Source organism: Dipodomys ordii, unplaced genomic scaffold (assembly GCF_000151885.1).
Source record: "Dipodomys ordii isolate 6190 unplaced genomic scaffold, Dord_2.0 Scaffold35, whole genome shotgun sequence".
Lineage (NCBI taxonomy): Eukaryota > Metazoa > Chordata > Mammalia > Rodentia > Heteromyidae > Dipodomys > Dipodomys ordii.
Genome location: NW_012267251.1, coordinates 9,835,842 through 9,861,225, shown reverse-complemented (window position 1 = coordinate 9,861,225; position 25,384 = coordinate 9,835,842). Strand labels below are relative to the sequence as shown.

General features: G+C 52.4%; 2 protein-coding genes across 8 annotated transcripts in view; both read left to right on the top strand.

The window, feature by feature from the left end:
* The window catches only part of Plekha6 (pleckstrin homology domain containing, family A member 6), a 42,098-nt gene extending 25,290 nt beyond the window's left edge, over positions 1–16,808 (top strand). For 2 of the 6 annotated variants that reach the window (XM_013017471.1, XM_013017467.1), the window contains exons 14-24: positions 1,253–1,364; positions 1,820–1,959; positions 2,759–2,908; positions 4,269–4,398; positions 4,579–4,688; positions 6,828–7,001; positions 8,690–8,857; positions 8,976–9,109; positions 9,573–9,718; positions 14,468–14,591; positions 15,432–16,808. In XM_013017471.1, the coding sequence (XP_012872925.1) occupies positions 1,253–1,364; positions 1,820–1,959; positions 2,759–2,908; positions 4,269–4,398; positions 4,579–4,688; positions 6,828–7,001; positions 8,690–8,857; positions 8,976–9,109; positions 9,573–9,718; positions 14,468–14,583 (1,380 nt within the window). In that variant the 3' untranslated portion in view covers positions 14,584–14,591; positions 15,432–16,808. Of the gene's footprint in view, positions 1–1,252; positions 1,365–1,819; positions 1,960–2,758; positions 2,909–4,268; positions 4,399–4,578; positions 4,689–6,824; positions 7,002–8,689; positions 8,858–8,975; positions 9,110–9,572; positions 9,719–14,467; positions 14,592–15,431 lie in introns of all 6 variants that reach the window. The other 4 variants (XM_013017468.1, XM_013017466.1, XM_013017470.1 and 1 more) reach the window with 3 other exon arrangements.
* A 6,121-nt stretch (positions 16,809–22,929) lies between these two features.
* Positions 22,930–25,384, top strand: part of Golt1a (golgi transport 1A) — a 9,279-nt gene continuing 6,824 nt past the window's right edge. For both annotated transcript variants that reach the window (XM_013017388.1, XM_013017387.1), the window contains exon 1: positions 22,930–23,031. In XM_013017388.1, the coding sequence (XP_012872842.1) occupies positions 23,007–23,031 (25 nt within the window). In that variant the 5' untranslated portion in view covers positions 22,930–23,006. The remainder of the gene's footprint in view (positions 23,032–25,384) is intronic.

Sequence of the window (25,384 nt, the reverse complement as noted above, 5' to 3'; positions counted from 1 at the left end):
CCTCCATTTTCTTCCTGTTTCCCTCTTGGTAATAAACTCACTTCCTCTACCTTGCATCTAGTTGGGCAGGGGGAAGACCTTCTGGACCAGGAGACCCAAGTACCACCACATGCCGTGGGCAGGCTGGGATTTAAACACACATGTTTTAGGAGCGAGGGAGGACCCAGCAAAGAGCACCATCCTCCAAGTCAGATAGACCCATATTTAAAGGGTGGCCATGCCACTCACTGGGCAAAGGGGCCTGAGTCTTCTTGTCCTGGCGTGAGAGCAACTTCTGCCCTTACCTTGTAGCTGAGCTGCCCCACTGAGATAAGATAGTAGATGCAAAGTGCCCAGAGCAGCACCTGGTGTTGACACCGTGCAAGTGGTAGCTGTTTAATTTCAGAGTGCAGCGCCGGACTTGTGGCTCACTCCTATAATCCTAGCTGCTCAGGAGGTTAAGAGTCAGAGGACTACAGTTTGAAACTAGTATCTCAGAGAAGTCTGAGATACTCCCTCTCTAGAATAGCTAGCAGAAAACTGAGCTGGACTATGGATCAAATGTTAGAGCACCAGCCTAGCCAGCAAACACAAGATCAAACCTCAGTACTGAACAACAAAGATCAGAGTATGATTTGTCATGGAATATAATTCATGACTTGAGACATACCTTATGTGTGACTATTACTAAAGGGATGTTTGGATGTGAAGAAGTGCTTCATGGAAAACAAGACACTTGCCTGGCACTGGTGGGTCATGCCTGTAATCCTAGATACTCAAGAGGCTGAGATCTGAGGATTGCAGTTTGAAACCAGCCCTGGCAGAAAAGTCCCTATGAGACTCCTATCTCCAGTTAACCACTCAAAAATTGTCAGTGAAGCTGTGGGTCAAAGTAGTAGAGTGCCAGTCTTGAGCGAAAGAGTTCAGGGACAGCACCCAGGCCCTGAGTTCAAGCCCACAGCGGACAAAAGAAAAAGAAGATAGGACACTTAAGAGGGTGGCTGCTTTCCAACCACCCAGATGTTTAGGGGAATTCTAAAGGCTGCACGAAGCTCTAAAGGCTTTGGCAGCTCTGGGGACACAATTATGTCTGAGCTGAAGAAGCAGGCACTGCCCATGAGAAAGATGCTTATGCTGGAGGGTGTGTGTGTGTTTGTGTATGGGGGGGGGAGTGGTATAGGCCTCACTTCTGCTGGTCCGGAGGGCCTGGGCTGGGGACAGGCCAGGATATTCCTCATCAACAGTCCTTTGGCTCACTCTGTGGCTGAATCAGAATGAAGTGCTCAACCGGCAAATCCAGAAGGAGATCTGGAGGATCCAGGACGTGATGGAGGGGCTCAGGAAGAACAACCCCTCACGGGGCACCGACACGGCCAAGCACAGAGGTGGGCAGGTGTCTCCTGCATTCCTGGCCTCCATCCCATCCCTACTAATTCTCACTGCTGAGAGTCAGGTAAAGCCTGACTCTCCACAATCTTCCCCTGAATCCAAGGGAGGTAGCCAGGGCCTCCTTTCCCCCCACAGAATAGACCAGGCAGACCACTCATGACATGGTTAACCGTGGGCCTACTCCAGGCCTGTGGTTTTTGCCTTAGAGCTTTCCTTAAGCATTGGGCTTCAGGCTAGCTTTGATATCTTCGAAGTGACAGTGTCATCTCCACCCACCGTCTTCCTGACCATCTCTCAGCAGCAGTCTGTGACCCTAGCACCTGCATTAAGTCTCTTCAGCAGAGCCAGGTGGCCCTAAATCCTCTTCCCGGTCTACTGCGCCTACAGTGCCCATGCGCACGAAAGACCACGCCCCCTCTACCCCTCACCTCTCGCCTCTCTTTCCCCCAAGGAGGACTCAGCACCTCAGCAACCTACAGCTCCAACAGCCCAGCCAGCCCCCTCAGCTCTGCCAGCCTCACCAGCCCCCTGAGCCCTTTTTCACTGGTGTCTGGCTCTCAGGGGTCCCCCACCAAGCCGGGGTCCAATGAGGTAAGCTGGGAAGATGGGACACAAGGTGGGAGGGGAAGGACTCGATGTCAGTTGGCTGAAGCTACAGCCGGTGCCCATCTCAGCCTCCATTCCAGTGCTTTGGCCCTGTGTCCCAGGGAGTCGTTTCCACTCGTTTTGTGACCTTCCCTTGGGATGGCTTCCTTTCACAGAAGTCTCTTCCTAAGTAGCAGGACCGTACTTAGATGGGGTGCCAGGGTGGGGCACATCTTTCCTACCCTTGCTAGCAGTTTAAACCAGGGGTGTTCCAGGGCTGAGAGGGCTTAAGGGTCACTGTGGGGAGCAGATTCCAAGGCAGCCATTGTTTGTGGGAATCCACCACAGGTAAGAATGCCTCAGGGAGTCCAGGGACCTACCCTGAAACTTAGGAAGCCGCCAGCCTCAAGTTCCAAAGGCTTGAGCCCCCCAGGGAGGGGTGGGGTCCAAAGGAGAATGTGGGACTTAAGCAGGGCCACTGAGAACCTCGACCTAGAGGGGTGAGGCACCACCTTGAGGCGCAGGTGCAGGGGTGGGAATATGCTTGGCTTGGGCGAGGTACAAAGCAGAGGGAGCTTTGGAGAAAGCTGGTGGCACGGGAAGGAGTGCAGACACATGGGGCTCTTGGAGAGGGCCGGCATCACCTGCAGAATTAGAGCTCTGTCCAGGTCGGTGGGGAGTGTGGCGCCCAGGGCCCAGCCTCCATTTCCTGTGTTGATGTTATCTAGCTCCTGCTAACTCTCCTTCTGCTCTCACAGTGGCTGACCTTGTTCCTCCTTAATGCTCTGGCTTCTCTCTGCCTCAGGAATCCGGCCCACCTCGGCCTCCCCTCCCCAAAGCCTACGTCCCCCTGGAGTCTCCTCCCACCGTCCCTCCACTCCCTAGCGAGAACCGTTTCTGGCCATACCCCAGCTCCCCTTCCTGGCACCGCAGTGGCGATCCAGCCAGGGGTCAGGTACCCAGCACACTTGGGCTGTGGAGGGCGGGCTTGGGGCAGGATGGGGAAAGGGGCCAGGCAAGGGGCAGGGCCCACTACCAGAGTTATTTCCCTACCCATGTTCTCAATGCTCAATTTCTGCTGGCTCTGCCCAGCTGAACAGTGGGTGACAAAGGGGATAGCGTAGAGTCTCACACACCATCTTTGCCCCTTTTATCTCTCTGTGGACAATAAGGACATAAATTGCTGCCCTACCCAAGCCAGGCTCCGGGGCAGCCAGTGGTGGTGGGGGTTGGCATTGTGCCCTGCTCCCTACCAAAAGGAGCCAAATGACACCACCTCCGAGTGCCAGTCCAGGCCCTTCCTGTCTCCTGCCCACCTCAGACCCCAGCCCTCGCGTGTTCCCACTCTGACTCTTACTTGTCCTTTTTGGGGGCCTCATGAGTCCATGGAGTATTAGGACACAGACCTTTTTCTCTACTGTTCTGGCTCTTTCTCTCACCTGGGTCCTTAGCCAAGATCGATGAGTTGTGTAGAGGTTGTGTAGCAAGTGGGAAGAATCGTTTCCCTAATATTAGAAAGCCCATATGCCCACCTAGGCTCAGCTCTGTAATTTGTGTCAACCCTGAGGGCTTAGCTGGTGAGGTGGGTAGAGCAGGAATGCTTCCTGTAATTTCTTTTGCGTGTCTCTATGTGCTCGTACTAGGGCTTGAACTCAAGGCCTCATATCCTTGCTTGGCTTTTTCCACTCAAAGCTGGTTCTCTACCACTTGAGACACACCTCCACTTCCAATACCTCCTGTGTTTGATAGACTTACACAGCCACTCTAATTGGGTTGCTGCTGAGGTTTCTGATCTCCAGCTTGCTCTTCTCTCTGTGTTCTCACCAAGACTTAGATTTTTCAAGTGTGTAATGATAAAGAGATGACTCAGATGATGTCTGAGTTCCCTTCTAGCCTTCTGATCCTGTGGTCCCACAAGCAAATGCTCCAGAATCCTGGTACCAAGGCCTCCTGGTCTTGGATGGGTTGCTCACAGAGTCCACAGAGATCCTAGCCTCTCTAGAACTCTCCTCTGGCATTCCTTGATGGCCTAAAGCAAGTCTAGGATTCTCTGAGCTTGCCACAGCAACTGGTTGGGTTAGGAGGGCTCTCCAGTGGCCTCTACTGTAACTGTCTTGAAGGCCACGGGCTCTCAGAGCGCCCAGCATCCGTAAGCCTTGCAGTGCACGAGTGGGAGGCTTGGAGTCATCCTGTCGGTTCCCAGCTGGCACACGTGGAATCTCCCTGCTTCCTGTCTTCGGGTTTGGCAGGGGAGGGAATGAGGCTGGACCCCCAGCAGCCACCCTAATAGCATGCGTTCTTTCATCTCTCACCAGCCCAAGACAAACTATGCACAAAGCAAGAAAGAGTCCCACCAGCCTTCTCCCCTGGACCCGCCAAGAGACATCAGCCTCACGCCCACCAGACAAGAGATAGAGGCAGAGAAGCAGGCAGCTCTCAACAAAGGTACCTCCTGGCCCCTCTGCTAGGAGGTAAGGCTCTCTCTGGTCAGAGAGGAGCCCTGGGCACTTCTACCACCCTAGGCTATCAGCCCGGCTGGGGAATAGGACTGCGCCACTCCCTGAGAAGCAGGCTTCCTGCTCACCGCTTTCTGTGTTGCCCACGGTCTTCTCTGTCTCCCTGTAGTTGGCATTGTGCCCCCTCGGACGAAGTCACCCACCGATGAGGAGACGGCCCCGTCGGCGGTGGTGAGGAGGACTGCCAACGGGCTCACCAACGGACTCTCGTCCTCCCGGGTGAGTGCTGCCATAGGCTCTGAAGGCCTGCGTGCGCCGAGCAGCCGTCACCACTCAAGACCAGAGATGAGGGGAAAAACGTAGAGCAGGTAGAAGGAAGCACTCCTTCAGAAAGCACTTGCCAGGAGACAAGGAAGATGAGTGTAGCAAATAGAGTGAACATAAACAGTGGAGGGAAAGCAGCCCAGAGCAGTGCCGGAGGGAGTGTGCTAGTGTAACGAACACAGCAACCCAAGCTTATGCTCTTAGTTTGGAGAGCAGAAATCCAAAGTGAAGGTGTCAGCAGGGTTGGCACCTTTGCGGTCTCAGGGAGAATCCATTACAAGCTTCTCTCCTGGTTTAGTGATCGTGCCGGGCAATCCTTAGCTTTCCTTGTCACAAATAAATCATCCTAATCTCTGCATGACTCAAAGGAACCCGTACTGTTTGAAGGTTCAGAGTCCATCCTTCCCGGATTGCCCCACTTCCATTTCTGGTTTCTTCTGACATGGCTGATCGGATCTATGACCCTCAAACACCTTCACCCTTTTCACCAGTACACTGTCTAGCCACATGGCCGAATCACCCTTTAGGGCATACCTGTTCAGCGGTGGATTTCCTAAGTTAAGGGAGAACTTCTCAAATAATAAAGTACAGGTTTCTTTTGGCTCCACATCTTCTTCGATTTATCTTTTTTTTTTACCCATTTTGTGACAAGTACAAAGAGAAACAGGCTGTACCTCCACCATTTTCCTTAGAAATCTCCAGATAGTATCCAAGTTGGCCACTGTACAAGTTCTGCTTTTCCACTCGACGTTAGAACACAGTACATCTAAGTGTCTGACGATCCTCTCCAACAACACGGTCCCCATTTCCTTCTGGAACTTCACTGGAAGCACCTTTGGCATTCTCTCTACCTGCACCCTGTTTGTGATAATATGAGAACCCTAAAACAGTAGAAGCTTTCTCTGAGCCCACACCAGAACCATCTTTGAAGCCCCCATTCCTTCTAGCCTTTCTCTAAGGAAACCTATTCTTTTCTCATCGTGCACCTCGAAATTCTTCCAGCTTCAACTCCTTACTAATTCTTCTAGACTCTGCTTTTCCACATTTTTCAGGTAGGTTTGTGTATGTGTATGTGTGTGTGTGCACACACAAACACTCTGATTCTGGGGCTTGAATTCAGAACTGAGGGCCTGGTTGCTGTCCTTGAGCTTGTTTTCCTCAAGGCTAGTGCTCTGCCACTCAAGCCATAACTCCACTTCTGGCTTCTGGAAAGATTTTTTGGAAAGTCTCACAGACTTTCCCACCTTCAAACTGTTTGAAACCATGATCCTCAGATCTCATCCTCTTGAGTAGCTAGGATTATAGCCATGAGCCATTGGCACCTGGCTTAAGGTATTTTTTTTAAGTAGCATTTCACTTCTAGGTACCAAAATCTGTATTAATTTCCTAGAACTCGTGTAACAAATTACTATATATTGCCTGGCTTAAAACAACAGAAATTAGCTGAGTGCCACTGGCTCACACCTGTAATCCTAGCTACTAAGGACCTGGCTGAGATCTGAGGGTTGTGGTTTAAAGCCAGCCTGGGAAGGAAAGTCTGTGAGACTCTTATCTCCAATTAGCCACCAGAAAACCAGAAGTGTAATCCTGGCACCTGAGAGGCTGAAGTCAGAGGATCATGAGTTTGAGGCCAGCCTGCCTCAAAAAAACAAAACAATTTAAATTAAAAAGCAAACAAACCTGAAGTGCATTCTGTCATGTATGTGGATGCCAAGAGTTCACAATGAAGATGCTGGCAGAGTTGGTTCTTTCTGGAGGCCTCAGACCTCTCCTATGTGATTATTGCTGGTGATATCTAGCCTTGGGTTTAAAAAAAATTGTGGAAATGAATCATTTCCATCTCTGCCTCCACTTTCCCATTCTCTTCTGCTCTATGTCTGACTTCTCTGTCTCAGCCATTGGATTTGGGTCACTCTAATCAAGTACAAGTGCACAGTTACATCCACAGGTGCCAGGGATTAGGCCTATGTTTTGGAGACTGTTTTCAATCCCTGCTTCTCACCATCCTGTAGCGGGGACGTTCCAAGGCCTTGGAGTGGGTGGGAAAGCTGGATGAAGCACCTGGTAGAACCCGGATTTCCCCCACTGCAGCAGGAGCGCCCCAAGAGTGCTGTGTTCCCCAGTGAGGGCAAGGTCAAGATGAGCGTGGAGGAGCAGATCGACCGGATGCGGCGGCACCAGAGCGGCTCCATGAAGGAGAAGCGAAGGAGCCTGCAGCTCCCAGCCAGCCCGGCCCCCGACCACAGCACCAGGCCAGCTTACAAAGTGGTAATGAGCCCCTACTGCCGCAAGCCTGAACCTGGCATCCGCCCACACCACTGCTCCCAGGTCAGGGCCAGCTTGTGCCAAAGGGGGTGAGAGGAGGTCCTTCAGTGACTGCTTCCTCCGTACGTTTAAAGATAATATGATTGCAAATAATGAGCTGTGTGTAGTGGTGTACTCCTATAATCCCAGCTACTTGGGAGGTACAGGCAGGAGGATTGTGAGTTTGATTGCAACTCGGGCGGAGTTAAACAAACCCTATCTCTAAAATAAAAACAAAATGGCTGGGAGTATAGCTCCAGTGGTAGAGAGCTCACCTAGCAAGCTTCAAGCCCTGTCTTTCAAGGGCTACAGGAATGAGAACAGGGATTGGAGAGAGACAGAGACAGAAAGAAGGAAACAGACCAGAGAGAGAGAGAGCACAAAAAACAATGAACTTTGTGTTTGGCAGGGGCAAGGGGTGGTATTTGGGAAATCTCTGTATCTTCTTAATCTTGCTATGAATTTAAAACTGTTCTTTAAAAAAAAGCAACTGAGTGCTGGTGGCTCACGCCTGTAATTCTAGCTACTCAGGAGGCTGAGATCCAAGGATCGCCATTCAAAGCCAGCCCGGGCAGGAAAGTCCATGAGACTCTTCTCTCCAATTAATTACTAGAAAACCAGAAGTGGTGCTGTGACTCAAGCAGTAGAGCACTCGACTGAGCTGAAGGGCTCAGGGACAGCGCCCAGGCCCAGAGTTCAAGCCCCATGACCAACAAAAACAAAACAAAACAAAAAATCAGTGACTGAATATCTTTGTTGAATTGAATTATAGGAAATTCAGTTAATAGAGAATAGCTCATAGAGAAATAGCCCTCCACTCAGACAGGTTCCTGAAGCAATGCTCTGCATGCTCAGCACCAGCGAGGGGTCCTGAAATTAATCGCACTGTCTCACCATGCAGTGCAGCTCCCAGATCCCTTCTACACTACTTCACTAATCCTTTCAACAACTTTGAATTAGAAATGAGCATCCCTCTTTTACCAATAAGAAAACCAGGTCGGCTGGCAATGTGGGCTAGTGGTAGAGTGCTTGCCCGGCAAATGTGAAGCCCTGGATTCGACTCCTCAGCACCACATAATCAGAAAAAGCCAGAAGTGGCGCTGTGGCTCAAGTGGTAGTGCATTTGCTTAGAGTACAGAAAGGCTCAAGGACAATGCCCAGGCCCTGAGTTCAAGCTCTAGGACCAGCAAAAAGAAAAAAGAAAACCAGGTCAAGAGGAATTAAGGTTATTTCTGGCTCACTCAGCTGTTACATACCATAGCTCAGAAACCTGCTTAACTTTTCTTTCTAGAAGATTTCAGAAATGCAGAAAAGTATGGGCTCCTGAGGTCTGCCCTCAGACAGTTGACATTCTAGTTGATGGATTGGAACGTCTGTAATATAAAACTATTAGAAATCAAGTCACCCTGGCGCAGGTGCCCGAATTGCATGGTGCCGAAGGTGAACCGGGCTCCGGCAGGGCAGGGCCTAGTGGCACTGACTGGAGATATTGATGATTTCTACCTCTGGGCCTTGCAGTGGGCAGGAGTGGGGGCAGAGGCTGGCTCCGCTGTGGGAGCAGAGGGTGGCAGCCAGACCCGGTGTGAGGGCAGGGAGGATGCAGGCCTGGCAGCGCCGGCGCGTGGCACGCCCCTGACAGTGCTGTCCCCCAGGTGCGCCGTCACCGCAGCATCCACGAGGTGGACATCTCCAACCTGGAGGCGGCCCTGCGGGCAGAGGAGCCTGGTGGCCAGGCCTACGAGACCCCACGGGAGGAAATTGCCCGACTCCGCAAGATGGAGCTGGAGCCTCAGCACTACAATGTAGACATCAATAAAGAGGTAAGTGAAGTCGAGGAGTGGAAAGCGCAGAGGGGAAGGCCCAGGGTGGAGGGAGGGAGGAGGGAGGGGGGACACACCCCGGGAGGGGGTGTAGGCAGTGACCTCAGTCCCTCCACAGCTCTCCACTCCAGACAAAGTCCTGATCCCTGAACGATACATTGACCTGGAACCTGACACTCCCCTGAGCCCTGAGGAGTTGAAGGAGAAGCAGAAGAAGGTGGAGAGGATTAAGACACTCATTGCCAAATCCAGGTAACAGGTCTGGGGGGCGTCCCACCGTCTTCCCTGCACCTGGGACACGCGGGGCACAGATGTGGGCGCCTTGCCTCCCCAGGGCAGAGCAAATGGAGCAGGGCCTGGGGCAGCAGAGCCGGCCCAGGCTTCTGGCCGGGGTGAGCTTGCTGCTGTTGGGCCCTAGAAAGGCCTACCGGGTTCTTGTGCTGCCAAGCACCAGGAAGACAGGCTGAAGGGTTGACTGACTGACTTCCCCTTCAAGGCTGCCCTAAATGTTCACTTGAACCTTTGGCTTCGTTTGAAAACACTGAGGGTAGGGGTCCCAACTACTTTGCCAGGGTCCCCCTCACTCCTAGGGACAGCCTTGCTGGGCACCAGAGAAGGCCCCTGGCCCTCCCCATCAACCTCAGGGACAGGCCGCCCCCAGCCAATTGGACCATGCTGTCCCTCCCTCCATGTCTGTGTGTCTGTGCCTCTTCAGTATGCAGAACGTGGTGCCCGTCGGCGAGGGGGACTCTGTGGACGTGCCCCAGGACTCAGAGAGCCAGCTGCAGGAGCAGGAGAAGCGGATTGAAATCTCCTGTGCCCTGGCCACCGAGGCCTCCCGCAGGGGCCGCATGCTGTCTGGTGAGAGGGGCTGGGCCTCGCTCCGCCAGGGACACCAGCTGACCAGGTGTAGGGGAGGAAGCTCAGTGCTGCCAGGGGGGCAGGGACAGAGAGGCACAAGGCCAAGATGCTGTTCTTCAGGCTCAGGGGGCGCATTCGTTGAGCACCAGGTATTGTGCTAGGGGAGAGCAGAGGGGCCTGGGTCGCTGTCAGCCAGGGGCACAGACCCTAGATGGATGAGGTCACAGCCACTTTATGGTGGACTGGGAGCACCAAGAGCAAGCACCCTGCCAGGACAGGACAGGGCAAGGCACAGAACAAAAAGATGGTAACTGGAAGTGGTAAGAGCATCTGCCATTGTGAATGAGAAGGCCAGCATTCCAGGCATGCTTACACTTCTCATTCTTGCTACACACAAATAAGAGGAATAAAAAGAGAAGAATTAAGAGGAGAAGGCAGCTAGGGAGGTGAGAGACATACATTCATCACTTGTCTGTTGAGCCAAGTTCACTTTCCTGCTACAAAGAGATGAGGATGCAGAAGTAACGTCACACGGACAGCACAGGTCTCAGGTAGACACAGGGAGGCTGGAGGCAGCGTTAACCTCTGTGTGGCGGGACATAGATAGCACCCTGCAATAGGTGGAGAGGTGCCTGGGGCTTGAAGAATGAAGGAGATTCTGTATGGATGGAAGGCTGAGTCAGTCATTAGGCCAAAGAGCCTGGAGACTGTCCTCATCTGGTGTGGGCTTTGCCAGGCACGGATGGCACACACCTGTAATCCTAGCAACTCTGGAGGCTGAGAGCTGAGGATCTGGGCTCAAAGCCAGCCCAGGCAGAGAAGTTCATGATACTCTTATCTCCAGTTAACCAGAAAAAAAAAGCCACAAGTGGGAATATGGCTCAAGTGGCAAGCTCCAGACTTAAACAGAAAAAGGCAAGCAAGAGTGTTTTGGCACTTGTGTGCATACATGCATGCATGCACCCGCGTGTGCGCATGCACACACACACACACACACACACACACACACACAGAGTGAAGGCTTGAAGGCCACAGTTGGGAGGAATAACACAAATGGAGCCATGGGTTGGGGATACCTCTAGAAAGAGAGAACAGTGCCAGTTGTGCAGGCAGCTAGCTCAAGGGCTGTGGTGTGGAATGCAGTATTTGTGATTAAGGGGACTGCAGATTCTGCTGCTTCCAGAACTCCATTTCCTCACTGGTAAAATTTAAATCAAAACACCTGCCCTCTAGTTCATGTGGTACAAAGATCACAAGCAACATCTGCCAAGCTTTCTGGCACAGTGCCTAGCACTTAGTTGGTGCTCAATAAATGCCACCCACTGTAGTAGCAGTGGTCATGGTGTTGTGATGTTGGTTAGAAGTAGCTGCATTAGCAGTGGCAAATAGGATCCATTTGTCAGGTTTTTGATGATCTGAAATATGCTTATTTTTAGAAAGCAGAAAGTTGTAGGTCATTCGAAGGGATTTAAAGAAGCACCCACTGGCAGCTAGGGTATACCAGTGTTTAGGAGGGGTGACCGGAAAACCTCTTGGACTATGTCAGAGACTCGCCCCGGGGTGGGCTGGAGCTTAGGGCTAGGAAGACCGGTTTTGGAGAGCCCCTTCCTGCAGCCAGAAGGCCAGCAGAACCTCCTTGAAGTTTAGCAGCAGAAGGACCTCAAACCTTCTAAAGATCAAATTCCCCATCTCTGGGCAACTTCCTGCTTCAAGAGGGTAGGGCATAGGATGCTGTTTAAGAACTGCCTTTCCATGGCCCTGGCTTCCCAATGGAAGGTTCTGTGAAAACAAACCACCCAGTCTAGCCGCTTTCCCCTCCATATGCCTGGGCTTACATTTCAGGTCTGCGTGCCGAAAGCAAACAGGCAGCTTGCTTTTGCCAAACCCCAACTATTTGAAAAATGGCTGACAGTAGGGCCAGACCTCAGACCTAGCTCTCTTCCCCACTGTCCCTGGCCTGTGGCCCAAATCCTCCAGAAGCCCCCTGGCAGGACAGCGTGGGCCTGGTCATGTCCAGGACATTGTGGGGGGGGGGCGGTTCTGAGCACAGGTCACCAGGGCAGTGTGCAGGGGCACAGGGTGTGTGATGTGGATAGCATAATAGGTAAGGAGGGCTGTCAGTCTGTGCAGGGCAAGTATGAGCTGGGCAAGATGGGGCATTTCTGAATTTGCGCCAGGCCCTATGCAATAGTATGTCTGGTAGTGTCTGTAGACACATGTATGCATGTGTATGCAGATGTGCAGCATGTGAGCAGAGGCTGTGTTTGAGGTGATATAAAGAAAGAGCACATGTGTGCCTGTATGTGTGTACATGTGTGCTTGTGTGCAAAATGGCCTTTGTTGTATGGAGACCCATTTTTATGAGTCCAGCTGGCATGTGTAAGCAACTGGTGTGTAGTTGTACATGTGAGTGGAGGTGTTTAAGAACACATGTGTTTACTTGTGGCTGCTCTTTTGTGTCGTGTGAGGAGTGATCAAGCCTATTTGTAAGTGTTGTGGACAGTGTAGATGTTCTGATATTTGCACACAGAATTGTGTGTGCAGCATGAGAGTGTGAACATGGGATGCGATGGTCCCTATGACCACAGACCTAGTAATGTCACATCTGCCCACATACCTGCTACATACATGAATTGTAACAAGTCTGAGGATATAGTCTATTTATGTATATATATGCTATAAATATATATATGTGTGTGTGTATATATATATATATATATATATATGTTATTCCTCTGCCTTTTTTCAAAGTTACATTTACATAACTTTACACACTTTGCTCCTTAGTGTCATTATAAAATTTCTGGCTCCTGGCCTCTGTTAAATAAATGTCCTACTAAGCACTGGTGGCTCACACCTGTAATCCTAGCTACACAGGAGGTTTAAAGCCAGCCAGGCCAGGATAGCCCAATTAAGTACCAAAAAAGCTGGAAGTGGGACTGTGGCTCAAGTGCTAGCCTTGAATGAAAAAAGCTTAGGGACAGTGTCTAGACTCTGAGCTCAAGCCCCAGGACCAACACACATACAAACACACACAGACACACACACATACACACAAAGTACTCAGAGCAGTAGTGGGTGTAGATCTGTTTGCAGCTAAGGGGTTTATGCTAAGTGTTGCCCAGCTGTTATACCTGGGAAACCATTATAACTACTTTTTACAAGTTTCTCTTCAGTTGTGTTTTCATGGTGATCCAATGGGCTTCTCAACTTTTCACCTCTTTTCATTTTCTTATTTCTGATCTCCTGTGGACCAGAGCTCCAGCAGGTCCACTCCCATTAGACCTATATAATTAGAGAAACTCTGCTCCTTTGGACTCTCCTATGAGGAATTCCTGGGCACCTGCTGTTTGCCTGTAAGATGAAACCTTGGTTTGGGCTTCCTTGAGAAACCCCTTGGTGTGTGTGTGTGTGTGTGTGTGTGTGTTGATGGTCTTAGAAATTGAGCTTGCCAGGCCAGTAGCCACAGGTCAGTGATATGAATATGCACACAAATGTGTTTGAAATCATTTGTGACTGGGTTTGTATGTGACATTGTGCGTGTGTGTCGGGTCACATGGAGTGTCCCAACAACCCGAGTGATGTACAGAGAGTATAACCATATGGTGTTGCCGGATCCCCGCACAGACTGTGTCTTCTGTGTCCATGCAAGTGCTGTGCGGGTTATGGACCGGGCTGTGGACCCGAGCTAGGGCCGCGCTGCCTCCTCTCTCATAGACGCTGGGCAGGTGAACGCTCCAGGCGAGGGTGCGCAGCAAGGGCAGGGAAGTTCAACATCACATTCCTCTCAGTGGAACTGCGGTGGAACCTAGTGACCCTGGCTGAGGTCTGGTTCTTCCCAGAGCCCAGGAGAGAGAGAGAGAGAGAGACAGAGACAGACAGACAGACAGACAGACAGACAGACTTTGTACATGTGTGTCTCTCTCTTTCTCCCTCTCTTCCTCCCTCCCTCTCCCTCTCTCTTCCTCTCTTTCTCTTTCCTCCTCTCTCCTCCCTTTCTCTCCTTTTCTCTCTGTCTGCCCCCTGCCTCATGGCTGCACCGAGGGCCCACGAGGGTCTGGTGGCTGCCCTGAGCTTGTCCCTGGCAATACGACTCTCTCCATTGTCTTTGCGCTGTGCAATCTCAACATGGAATAATGATCATAATGGAGTAAAATCCCACTTATCCAAATGTCACCATCTTCAGGTGGGTGGTGATTTGTTCTGTTGGCCTCTCCTGGTCATGTGGAGGGAGCATCTCCAGTGGTGGTATCTTAGATTGACACAACTGGCTTTAAGCTTATCAGAGCACTCCAGGTTCGCCTGGGGCCTGGGACTTTGGATGGGTGTGATTTTACTGCACTGGTAATCATTATCACTAGCGTACGTCCATGTCTGGTGTCCAGCACTGCCCCCTACAGCTGTGTTCATGGTAGTGGAGTTGTGTGTGAATCTCATTGCACGGATGGAAGGGAAGAGCCTTTGGCCCACCCCCGAGAGGGCCCACAGCCTTACCCACTGTCACGCGGGGCTCTCAGCAGAGCCTGGCGTCCCCGCTCTCCTCGGGATCGCCTTCTCCTCCCTGCCGCCTCAGGGGCCAGGGCAGCTTTGCCGCAGCTTGAGCGAGCTCCTGGTCCCAGCTCTCCCCGTGTGCCTTGCCCCCCCCCCCGCCTTGCTCCCTGCCTGAGGAGGGGCCCCACTTGCTCTGGGTGTCCGGCCCCTCCCTGCACCCCCAGCCCCTATTCACAGCCCTGTTCGTTTTTGTTCCAGTGCAATGTGCCACCCCAAGCCCTCCCACCTCCCCTGCCTCCCCGACTCCACCGGCCAACCCCCTGTCGTCTGAATGCCCGCGGGGCGCCGACAGCAGCCATGCCATGCGGGTCTGAGCTCTGACGTAAGCACCTTTCTACTGTATTTCATCCACCCCAGGGAACGGGCTCCCCTTCCCTCCCATCCCCACCCTCTCGTTGCTTCTCCCGCTCCATCCATCTGCTTGAGCCGCCAGCATCCCTGTGCAACCCCACAGCCATGCTGCTGCTGCGACGTGGCTATGCCAGGGCTCTGCTTCTCCAGGAGCAGAAGCAGACAGGAATGGCGCAGAGACCCACCCCCTCCCCCGCCCGCTGTCAGGGAAGGCCTTCCTGGACACCCAGCCCATACCCATCACCCCTGTACCTCCCGCCAGCCAGCCAGCTTTCTGTCTGTTGACATGCATAGCAATCCCATCACAGAACCCCCCGGAAGCTGTCTAGCATCTGCCTCCACCCCCAGACTTTTTTGCGTGTGTGTGTGCAGGTCATGGGACTTGAACTCAGAGCCTAGGCACTGCTCTCTAGCTTTTTCACTCAAGGCTAGTGCTCTACTACTTGAGCCACAGCTCCACTTTTGTCTTTTTGCTGGTGAACTGGGATAAGAGTCTCACAGATTTTCCTGACCTGGCTGGCTTGGAACCACAGTCCTCAGATCTCAGCCTCCTGAGTAGCTAGGATCACAGGCGTGAGCCACCAGCGCCTGGCTTCCTAGCTCTTACTGTAAATTCACACATCGTCAGGCAGCCCTAGCCCAAGGCCTGTACTTCCTTCCCCCCGGCACCGAGCGTCTCGTATCAGGAAATGGGGAAGAACACTGACTCCCATCCCTTGGGCCCCCCCTTTCAGGGCTGAGGGCTGGGGTGGCTTTGGCAGCTCTTAGTAATGAGACTTCTTTCTGCTCATCCTCTTTCTCTCTTCTCTAGTGCAAGCCCTGGCCGAGGCCAATGCTGCGAAGCTCCAGAGAGCCACGTTCTGAAGCACCCTCTGTCCACCTGACGGCCTGGCTCCCCACCTGCCCCCCTGCGCCTGCAACCCAGTGCGAATTCTTCAGGGAGGCAGGCTGGGGGCCAGGGCTGCGGCCAGCAGAGGAGCAGAGCATGGATGAGGCTTTGCTGTCCACGCCCACCATCCTCACCCTGAAGCCCTTGCTGTCCCGCCGGGGGGGCCCCGGCGGGGCCTGGGATGGTCGGGCCCAGCATCTCTGATGTCCACCATTGGGAGCCCAGAGCTGGCTCTGGCTGGCTCTGTGGTGGCCTTTTCTGGAGCATCACCTGATGGAGAGCATGCTCTGGCGGGAGCATGTCCTAGGCTAACTTAGGTGAGGACTAGAGATGAAGGAGATGGACCCTCTGCCTCTTGAAGCTCCACTGGACACCAAGGACAGCTGCCATTATTCCATTGGCCCCAGCTGACCAGCTACACCCAGGCTTTGTCGCACTCTGTGGATGGGGCTTCTTGGAGGCCGGTGGAGACCAGCCCTGCCTGAGCCAAAGACAAGATGGGGAAGAGATGGGGAGGGGCTCCTGGGGCCCCAGAGAGGTGGTGCTGGCTAGAGAGAGAGCAGCAAGTCTGTGCAGTGTTGGAGGGCAGGTTGGGAAGGGTGAGCGGGAAAGGAGAGGTTCCTAGAAAGTGGGGGTTACGAGAGAGGAGACTCACAAGTAATGAGGCTGGAGGGAAATGGAGAGGGGAGCCTGGCTTCCCCGTGGTGGAGCCTAGGTTAGTGGAAAACGTAGGGTCGGACGGTGGCCTGTGCACCTGCTCCTCGTCCCCAGAAACAGCCGGGCCCAGGCAGGCGCACCAGCAGAGCACGGCATGGCTCGGCAGAGGCGCTCCATGTGTGGGGCGGCGGGGAGCTGAGCGTGGATCAGGGCCCCGTGTCTGCCTCTCCCGCCTGTCTTACATAGGGCTGGCCAGCCTTGGGCCTTCCCTAGCCAGTTTCTTGCCCCCATTCCTTCTAGAAAGCACTGTGGCCCAGCTGGGAGGTCTGTCAGGGAAGAGAGGATGAAGCCTTAATGTAAGAGGCCAGGACCCTCCCCTCATCCCAGATCAGGCTCCTACAATCCACCTACCCACGAGGCAAAAATGCATGCCTCCTCTGTTCCACCCACCTGGAGCAAATGTGGCCAGTGAGGACGGAGACGCTGAAGACCCCAGGCCGCCTGTGCGGGAGTGGCTGCCCAGAGACCTCAGTCCCCGCCGCAGCGCCCCAACGACAACCACTGCATCTCCACCAGTTCCTCTCTACCCCTTCCTGGCTGGGGCAGTGGCTGGCTCATATGCAAGTAAAGATGACAATTCATGCAACGCATACTGACCGAGCACCTTTTATGTACTAGGCACTGTTGCAGGTGCTTAGCATATACTCTTGCTTCTGAGGGACCGTAGACTGGGAGGACTCTGCCTTGCTTTACTTCTAGCAGCTTCTGGATGCTCACCTTGGCTACGTGTCCCATCTTCGCAGCTCAAGCACCCCAAGTCTGTCCTTTCTCCTCTACAGACTGGTAGGTTAGCTCCCAGGTCACCCTCTCCACCCCCACCCCCTCCCCCACCTCTTCTCTTTCCTTTAAAAAAAACAACAACGGATTTTTCAGGGCCTTCTCCTTTCCTTGTCTCGCTTTCCTTTATTTTTAGGGTGGTATTTTTCAAAATACATGTAAAATATCAAGAACTGATGCCTACACCTCCTCCATCTCTCAGCCCTGATTTCATAAAGCTGGCTCTTTATGTTGCTTTACATGCCTTAATATATGTTTTCCAGAGGTGATGCGTGTTAGAGCTCTCTGTGGAATATAAACGTCTGTCTGGATGTCGGTCTTTCCCTCCGCTCCTGCCCAGGCCCTTTCTGCTCTCCATGCCCTCCTAGCACATCAAGGCCATACTTCTTACCATTTTTTTTTTTTTTGATCCAAAGAAGGGGAGAGGAAAGACTTCTTTTAAGGCAGACCTATTTTATGCTTTTGTTTAAAAAGCAAATCTTATTTTCAAAAATGTGCAGTGTCTGGGTGGGACTGGCCAGGGGCGTGAGGGGTGAGATGACTGCTCTGGATCCGTCCTGGGCCCTGTCCTCCTCCCGCTGCTAGCGTCCTCCTCCACCCTCCGGGCTGCAGAGGCCGACGCCCAGGGCTCCCCCAGAGAGCGCCAGGCCTCCGCAGAGCTCCTGGGCCGAGCGTTTGCTGTCCCTTAACAGCAGATGGCGCTCTGAGGGTTGTCATGTTTACAGTTGCACACCCATGCAGGCACACGCACTCGGGTGGGTGCCTGGGCCGCGAGGAGGAGCAGTTTTGTGGCAGCTTATGCTGATCATCTTGAAGGATGGGAGTCCACTCTGGGGGAGCCATGCTACGGAGCGAAGCCCGAGGAAGGGGCTCGAATGCGCAGCTGTGTCGGCTCTCTAGTATGGACACCTCCAAGTTCCTTGGACTTTTCACATTTTCTTGACTCCATCTGTTCCCCCGTGAGACTTTTTTCTGGGAGCCGTTCCTAAGGGGATAGCACCTCGATCTGGCATCCAGACTTGATGCCATCCCCTTGGTGGGGGAGGGAACTGCAGTTCACGTAACATCTCAGCCTTGCCAAGAAGAAACCCTCAGGACTGTGGCAGGCGGTGGCCTGGGCACCAAACAGGGTCAGCTCGGCCTCCCAGATGCTTGCAGACTATCAGAGTCCGCATGGAGGCTCCTAGGAGTCTGGGCAGGAGAGAGGGTGTGGTCTGAAATCAAGCAGTATTTGCAATTTTGTACAGAACGTTCAGCTAGCTTGACCTCCAAAGGTGGCATTTGCTGGTCCCCTGTCCCTACCTGGAGCCTCCTGCCTTGATTGATGGGAGGCCCAGCACTCAGCAACCCCCTGGGGAGAGCCCTCATTACTCATCTAGGGCCTTGCCAATTAGCACATTACCTCCCTAATCAGTCACCAAGAGGCTGTCACTGAATACCGCTACTGTCACTTTCAAGATTGTCTGAGATTGCAAGCTTGCAGGAAGCCGAAGCACCAAGGCACCGTGCGTGCGCTTGCCTGCCTGAGTGAGAGGCGTGTTCTTAGGGCAGGGCTGACTTCCACAAGATGGAACCCCTTCCTTCCCCAGGCGCCCTCCTCCCTGCAGCTCTTCAAACAAGGACAAATAGTATCTATCTATCTATACATATCTATTTATGCACATATTGGGGCCAAGTTGGTTTGCTAGTAGTAGACAATAAACCATACAAGGAAATTCATGATCTCAGTGTCTTTATTTAGTATAAAAGTGACCTTAGACAGAGTTAAGGTGGAACAGAGGCCGCCTCTGTTGGGACCAAACAGTTGTAGCATCTCCCGAGCATCTGTTTAGCTGCTGAACCCCTTCCCCCGGAGAAGGGGACACCCTGGCTGAGGCCGAAGAGCCTTTGCCCTTCCTTCCAGCAGCGTTCTTTAACTAGATTTAGGTTCTCAAGAACCCAGTGAGTTCTGACATTTGTATCTTGCAAGTTTGTATAAGCCCTATCCAGGAAATAAAACGAATGGTTTGTACCTCTGGTGTGTGACTCGCTCCTTGTCCGTGTTGGCCTCTGGCTGCCCTCGGCATTTGTGGTCATTGTGCTTGGCAGAAAGGGGAACCAGGGCTGAGGGGCATCCCTCCTCCCTCTCCTCCTCCTCCCCTGACCCCCCACCTCAGCCGTGCTTCTCAGCCTGCCTCGCAGACAGGCGCCCAGAGCCCACAGGTGCTGACTGCTTGCGGCATCCTGAGGCACACAGGGAATCGCCTGAATCCAGGTGAGCTCCATCAGGGCTTGTCTGGAGGGCCTGGGAAATGGAAGCATCTGACCCCTTCCCTGGTCTGTGAGAAGGAAGGTGGGACCTTTGGGCAAGAATCCCCTAGCCTCCGTGCTCACGCGAGGCCCCGTGGCACTGCATTAGGGCACGAGGAGGTACCCGATCACCCCCGTTCTCAGGCCTTCTCAATCCCTTTGGTTTCATTCTCTTGGCGACTTCCTAGTGATGATCAGTTACTGTCTGCAGGAAGGGTTTTACTACAGCCTCTCAGTTTGAAATCTGCTAAAAACCAGTTAAATCTGTTAACTCAGTTAACCGGGTGTCGTGGCTCAGTCCTGTAATCCTACCTACTCAGGAGGCTGAAATCTAAAGATTGCCATTCAAAGCCAGCACAGGCAGAAAAATCTGTGAGAATCTAATCTCCAATTAACCAAAAAGATAGAAGTGGAGCTGTGGCTCAAGTGGTGGAGTACTAGCCTTGAGCAAATAAAGCTCAGGGACGACCCCCTAGACACTGAATTCAAGCCCCAGGATCCACATGAATCACACATACACACACACCAGCAGAATAACTTTCTGCTTTCAAACAGTTGGGTTTCTGAGTGGGACTGCTAAGGACACATAGTAGAAAGTGGCACTGCATTAGGGCACGAGGAGGTGCCCTGGAGATGTGTTATAGGGCCAGGTACCAGGCAGGCAGCCAAGTACCAGACCCTGCCAGGGCCACTATGCATGTCCCCTAGCTCCTGGCTCAAGCCTCCGTGTGGAATGGCGCATGCCTAGTGCTAAGCTGACAGGAGGGAAGGGTGTACGTGGCTCTTGGCTCCTGGTCCACTCCCTGCTGGCTGCACGAAGAGCTGAACCCATGACCCAGGTTCTCACTTACAGACCCTGGCCTATAAGGATGGTAATAGTCCTGTAGAGACACCCACAGCTGAGGACTAGCCCCCACCTTCCAGAACCTTCCAGGTTGTCCCTGTGAAGCTGGGCTGTGAATAAGGCTCTCTGGCCTACCTCTTGGGCCCAGAGAACCAGATCAGGAGTGTCCCAAGCACAGTAGATGAACCAATGGTGCCTAAGACCTTGCAGAGCTGGGACAAAGCCCCCGGTGCTCTGACCTGAAAACTAAGTTCTCAACCTACGGAGTGGTTTCATAGGAGCCACGCTGCCCCCTAAGGAGAATTTTGGCCATTTGCAAGAGAGCCTTAGGCTGCTTCAGGGATAAAGTGGCCAAAGCCCTGGCTGGCTTTGTCTGCAGTGCTGGTTTTTAAACCGAGGAGCTGTCCTGTGCACCGTGCCTTCCTCCTATACAGATTCGCACTGCTCTGGAAATGGGTTCTCCTGTTTCCCACAGAAGTTGGTCATGCTTCAACCCACACTACTAATACTACCAAAAAAGCTTTGTAAGCATTTCAGGTAGGTTTTTTTTTTTCCTTTTTTCTTTTGGAATAAGTTGCCTGGGTAATTCTGGAAGTTAGGAAGTAGTTATGTAGAGGAAAAAAAGACATGGAATAAGATATTTCAAAATTATTGACAAGCAAACACTTCATTGAGTATACATGTAGGATAACATTTCTTTGAATGACTTCCTATCTGGTCGAAAATGGTTCCATTCAGGGAGGATTGGCTGGAAATACCTCACAGAGGAGCACAGGGCAAACAAACTTCACCAAAACAGAGATGCTAGAAATGTAGGAGAGCTCAATAGGTCTCTTAATGAAAAGCTCTAAGAAATTATTTTGTATTATTACCATGCTTTATGTTTTTCAAGCTTTTACAGTAAAGCTGAACCCTTACTTTGTGTGTGTGTGTGTGTGTGCGTGTGTGCGTGTGTGTGTGTGCGTGTGTGTTTACCAGGATTTCACCTTGAACTCAGAGTCTCACGCTCTTGTTTGGTCTTTTCACTCAAGGCTGGCACTCTACCACCACAGCCACAGCTCCACTTCTGGCTTTTTGGTGCTTAACTGGAGATAAGAGTTTCACAGACTTTCCTGCCCAGGCTGGCTTTGAGCTGCAATACTCAGATCTCAGCCTCCTGAGTAACTAGGATGTGAGCTACCAGCACCCAGCTTTGATGAACATTTACGTTGTAATATGGAAATGGCTGGGAGAGTTATGGGGTATATTTCTACCATTCTCTAACCCTGTCCCAAAGGTCTACCTGCACTTGCTTTCCCCAGTCTATCCTCTGCCCCCATTACCCTTTGGAAGTACATGATTGCCAAGGCCTGATTGGATTTTACTTCTGCAAGTGATGGCATTTCAGTACAGAGGTCTGTGTGTGCTGTTCCATGAGGGCTGTGACGTCCGCGCTGGCGACGTACATGCTGCTCGGTGAGCACCTGCTCATTGTCTCCAGCTTGCCTTGCATTGCCCCTGTGTCTACGGGGAGACTTCCCTTTTTCCTCAGTTACATGCAAACATCCTGGTCGGCTATTTCCTACAGCTCTTATTCTAGAGTTCCCACCCTATTATTTTGTTTTCTTATGTGCATGTGGTTTTGTTTTTGCATGGGATGTCTCTTGCCTTCTATTTCTTTTGAGTTCAGACTTAGGTATTGAAACTTATTTGTATGTTGGTGTGAGCACTCTGAAATCCACGCTTCTTCTGGGAAGCGTTGGCAGGACATTTATGTAGTGAGATGGCTTGTTCCACTCTGAAGCATTCTGGTGCTCGCTCGATCACTCGCTCTTTCTCCCTCTCTCTCAGCATAGTTAGCTTTGAGCTTAACTTGATGTGTGGAGATTAGTCAAGTCACCTGGGAACCCCATTTCTGGGAAGAGGGTACAGTACTAAGTGGATAGTGGCTGGCTAATGTGGAGATAAGAGTCTTTTGGATTTGTCTGCCCTAGCTGGCTTTGAACCACAATCCTTAGATCTCAGCTTCCTGAGTAGTTTAGTATTGTGTTGAGAACCTCTGCTCCACAGGGAAAAAGGATGCTGGGAACCTTCTGCCCCCTTCTTCAACCTTGCAGAGGAGGAGAGGACCTGCCATGTCTGTGCAGCTGCTAGTAGGGAGGCTGGATAGAACCCCACCCCCTCTTCACCCAAAGACAGGGCTTTGCTGCCACAGCTCATCCTCACAGTCCAAAGCCGGACACTGGTTTTGTGTGTATGTGTGTGTGTGTGTGTGAGAGAGAGAGAGAGAGAGAGAGAGAGAGAGAGGGAGAGAGAGAGAGAGGGAGAGAGAGTGAAAGGGAGAGAGAGAGAGAGTCCAACTCCCCAGCCACCAGCCATGTTGTACCTTGGTTTACCCAAGTCTGTGTCCAGATTTGCAAATTTTCACTCCGATGATTATTGCCCCCTAGTGTCAAGACTGTGTAATAGCATGGAGCAAACGTGATCTCCCAGATGAGTTTAGTAGCTTTGCCAAAACAGGCTGACTCCAACTCTTCTGTACCCGCTATCAAACCAGGTGAGCAACCTGGGGGGTCCCCCCTACACCCCAGTTATTCCATGTAGAATCCAATTTGTGTGGAGGAGACTGGAGTGGTGAACTCAGCCTCTGCTCTAGGGGCCTGCGAAGGAAGGGAGCAAGGGCCGGCAGGTGTGGCCCTCAGGGAACGGGAGGCCCAGCCGCCATCTTTACCAGCCAGGAGCGTTGTGGGGAGAGAGGGAGGTGGGGAGTTAATGATTGACCCAGGACTCCTTTCACAACTGCCAAGGGTCAGCTTCCAGGGGCATGCACGGCCTGGTCCTGGGTTTGTCACCGCCAGCAGCTGACCCGGAAGCCCCCCAGGCTCCGAAGCATGATCTCAATCACTGAATGGCAGAGTGAGTCCCCTGGCCTGCTGGAGGGAGCTGGCGGAGTGGGGGTCCGGGCCAGGGGGCGCCGCAGCGAGGGGGGGTGTCTCTCCAGGGTGGTGTGGTCCTGGACTGCCACGGGGCCGGGGCTTCTTGGGCGCAGGCAGCCCAAGGCTGGTGCCTGGGGAAGGAGCGAGTTGACCAGGCAAGCTGACCGCTTTCTGTCCTGGTTCTGAGAACCAGGGTGTCATGAAGAGATGGGGCGGGGGGCGGGGGAGCAGGGCTCCTGCCTATATAGATCTGTTCCTCACCCCCAAACCCTCAGAGTCCCTGTGGTCCTGGAGCCATTCATGATCAGAACTGAACTCCACTCCTGAACACCCCTCCTCCCTTGGGGGAGACGGAGTGTGTCCACAGGGGGACCAAGGACTCCACAGGGAGGGGAAGCAGAGCTATGGCTCTGTGGTTTCATTGAAAGCCTCAGTCTCACAATGCAGTGGTGAACTCCGTCTGGCACCAAACACACCTGTCTCTTCTGGGTGTACAAAGCACTGTGCGGGACACAGGCCAGGCAGGCTAGAAGGAGCCAGCCCTGTCCCCGGCTTGCCACGGAGAAAAGGAAGGCAGATCATTAACGGATGAAAGTGCCGGTGAACCTGTGAGCTGGCCTTAAGCCCTCTAGACAAAACAAAACGGGGAGGGGGCAGCGAGCTGGAACAGGCTGCTGTTTTGTAGTGTGTGGCCAGGGAGGACTTTGCTGAGAAGGATCCTCCATACAGCGGCCCATGGGGAATGAGGAAGTAGGTTGGTGCAGCTATGCGGAGGAAAATGCTCCAGGAAGAGGAGTTGCTTTAGCCTCCTCGCTGTGTACTTGTGATAGCTCCAGCCGCCTCCAGCAGGGGGCGCTGGCCCCTTGGTCTGGATGGTGGGACTGTGGCCAAAAGAACCCTTTGCCATGCCTGTGTCCCCTGCACGATATGCCCTGCTCCCCCCATCCCTTGCCCTCTCTGCCCTGAGGACCCAAAACTGGCTGGGTAATTTGAAATCTCTAAGCCACTTTAGAAGCAAGAGATGAGGGAGTTTTAAAGCTTTTGTGTGAGAAACACATTTTCTGACTCTGCTGTGAGGCTCTGTGTCCCACTAAGAGGCTGGAGGAGTGGCTCATCAGCACCACTGGCCCCACTACAGCATGGGAAGGCAGCCACCTGTGCCTCACGCCTGTAATCCTAACTACTCAGGAGGCTGAGACCTGAGGATCATGGCTGGAGGCCAGCCAGGGCAGGAAAGTCTTTGAGACTCTTATCTCCAGTTAACTGCCAGAAAACCAGAAGTGGAGCTGTGGCTCAAGTGGTAGAGCACTAGCCTTGAGCAAAAAAGCTCAGGAACAGCACCCAGGTCCTGAATTCAAGCCCCAAGACCAGCATACAAACAAAAACATGGAACAAATGAGAAGAGTGATAATTTTGCAAGCCAGCTAGTTGGAGGCCTTAGTGGATTCTTGCCCAAAGTCAGAGCAAGTAAGACTGGCATTTCATAGGACTATAAACAGTGAAGTTTCAGTTTGTACCATGACTGCTTCAGCAACACAATGAATGATTGTTTTAAAGCAGCATTCTGACATTATTTCGTGTGTGTGTGTGTGTGTGTGTGTGTGTGTGTGTGTGTATACTGGTGTATTGGTCCTGGGGTTTTGAACTCAGGACCTGGGCATTGACCCTGAGCTTTTTGCTCAAGGCTAGCATGCTACCACTTGAGCTATAGGTCTACTTCAGGATTTTTGGTAGTTTATTGGAGATAAGAGTCTCATGGACTTTCCTGCCCCAGCTGGCTTTGAACCATGATCCTTAGATCAGTCTCATGAATAGCCAGAATTACAGGCATGAGCCACTGGTCTCTGACTGGCCTTATTTCTGTAGTAGAGTTCATCTGTTTAAGATACATCTGGATAGGGCTGGGGATGTGGCTCAGTGGTAGAGTGCTTGCCTAGCATGCATGAAACCCTGGGTTCAATTCCTCAGTACCACATCAACAGAAAAAAAAAACTGGAAGTGGCAATGTGGCTCAAGTGGTAGAGTGCTAGCCTTGAGCAAAAAGAAGTTCAGGGACAGAGCCCACACCCTGAGTTCAAGCCCCAGGACAGGCAAAAAAGAAAAGAAAAATCTTTGTCTGATGAAGGATTCTCAGAAGCCAATGGTGGTATTTTCTTTCCACTGCAGATATAATGTAACCAGTAAGTGTAGTCTTCCCATTTTGTTTGTGTTTTTATAGTTCTTTTTTTTTTTCTTGGTCGGTCGTGGGGCTTGAACTCTGGGCCTGGGCGCTGTCCCTCAGCTCTTCAGCTCAAGGCGAGCGCTCTACCACTTGAGCCACAGCGCCACTTCTG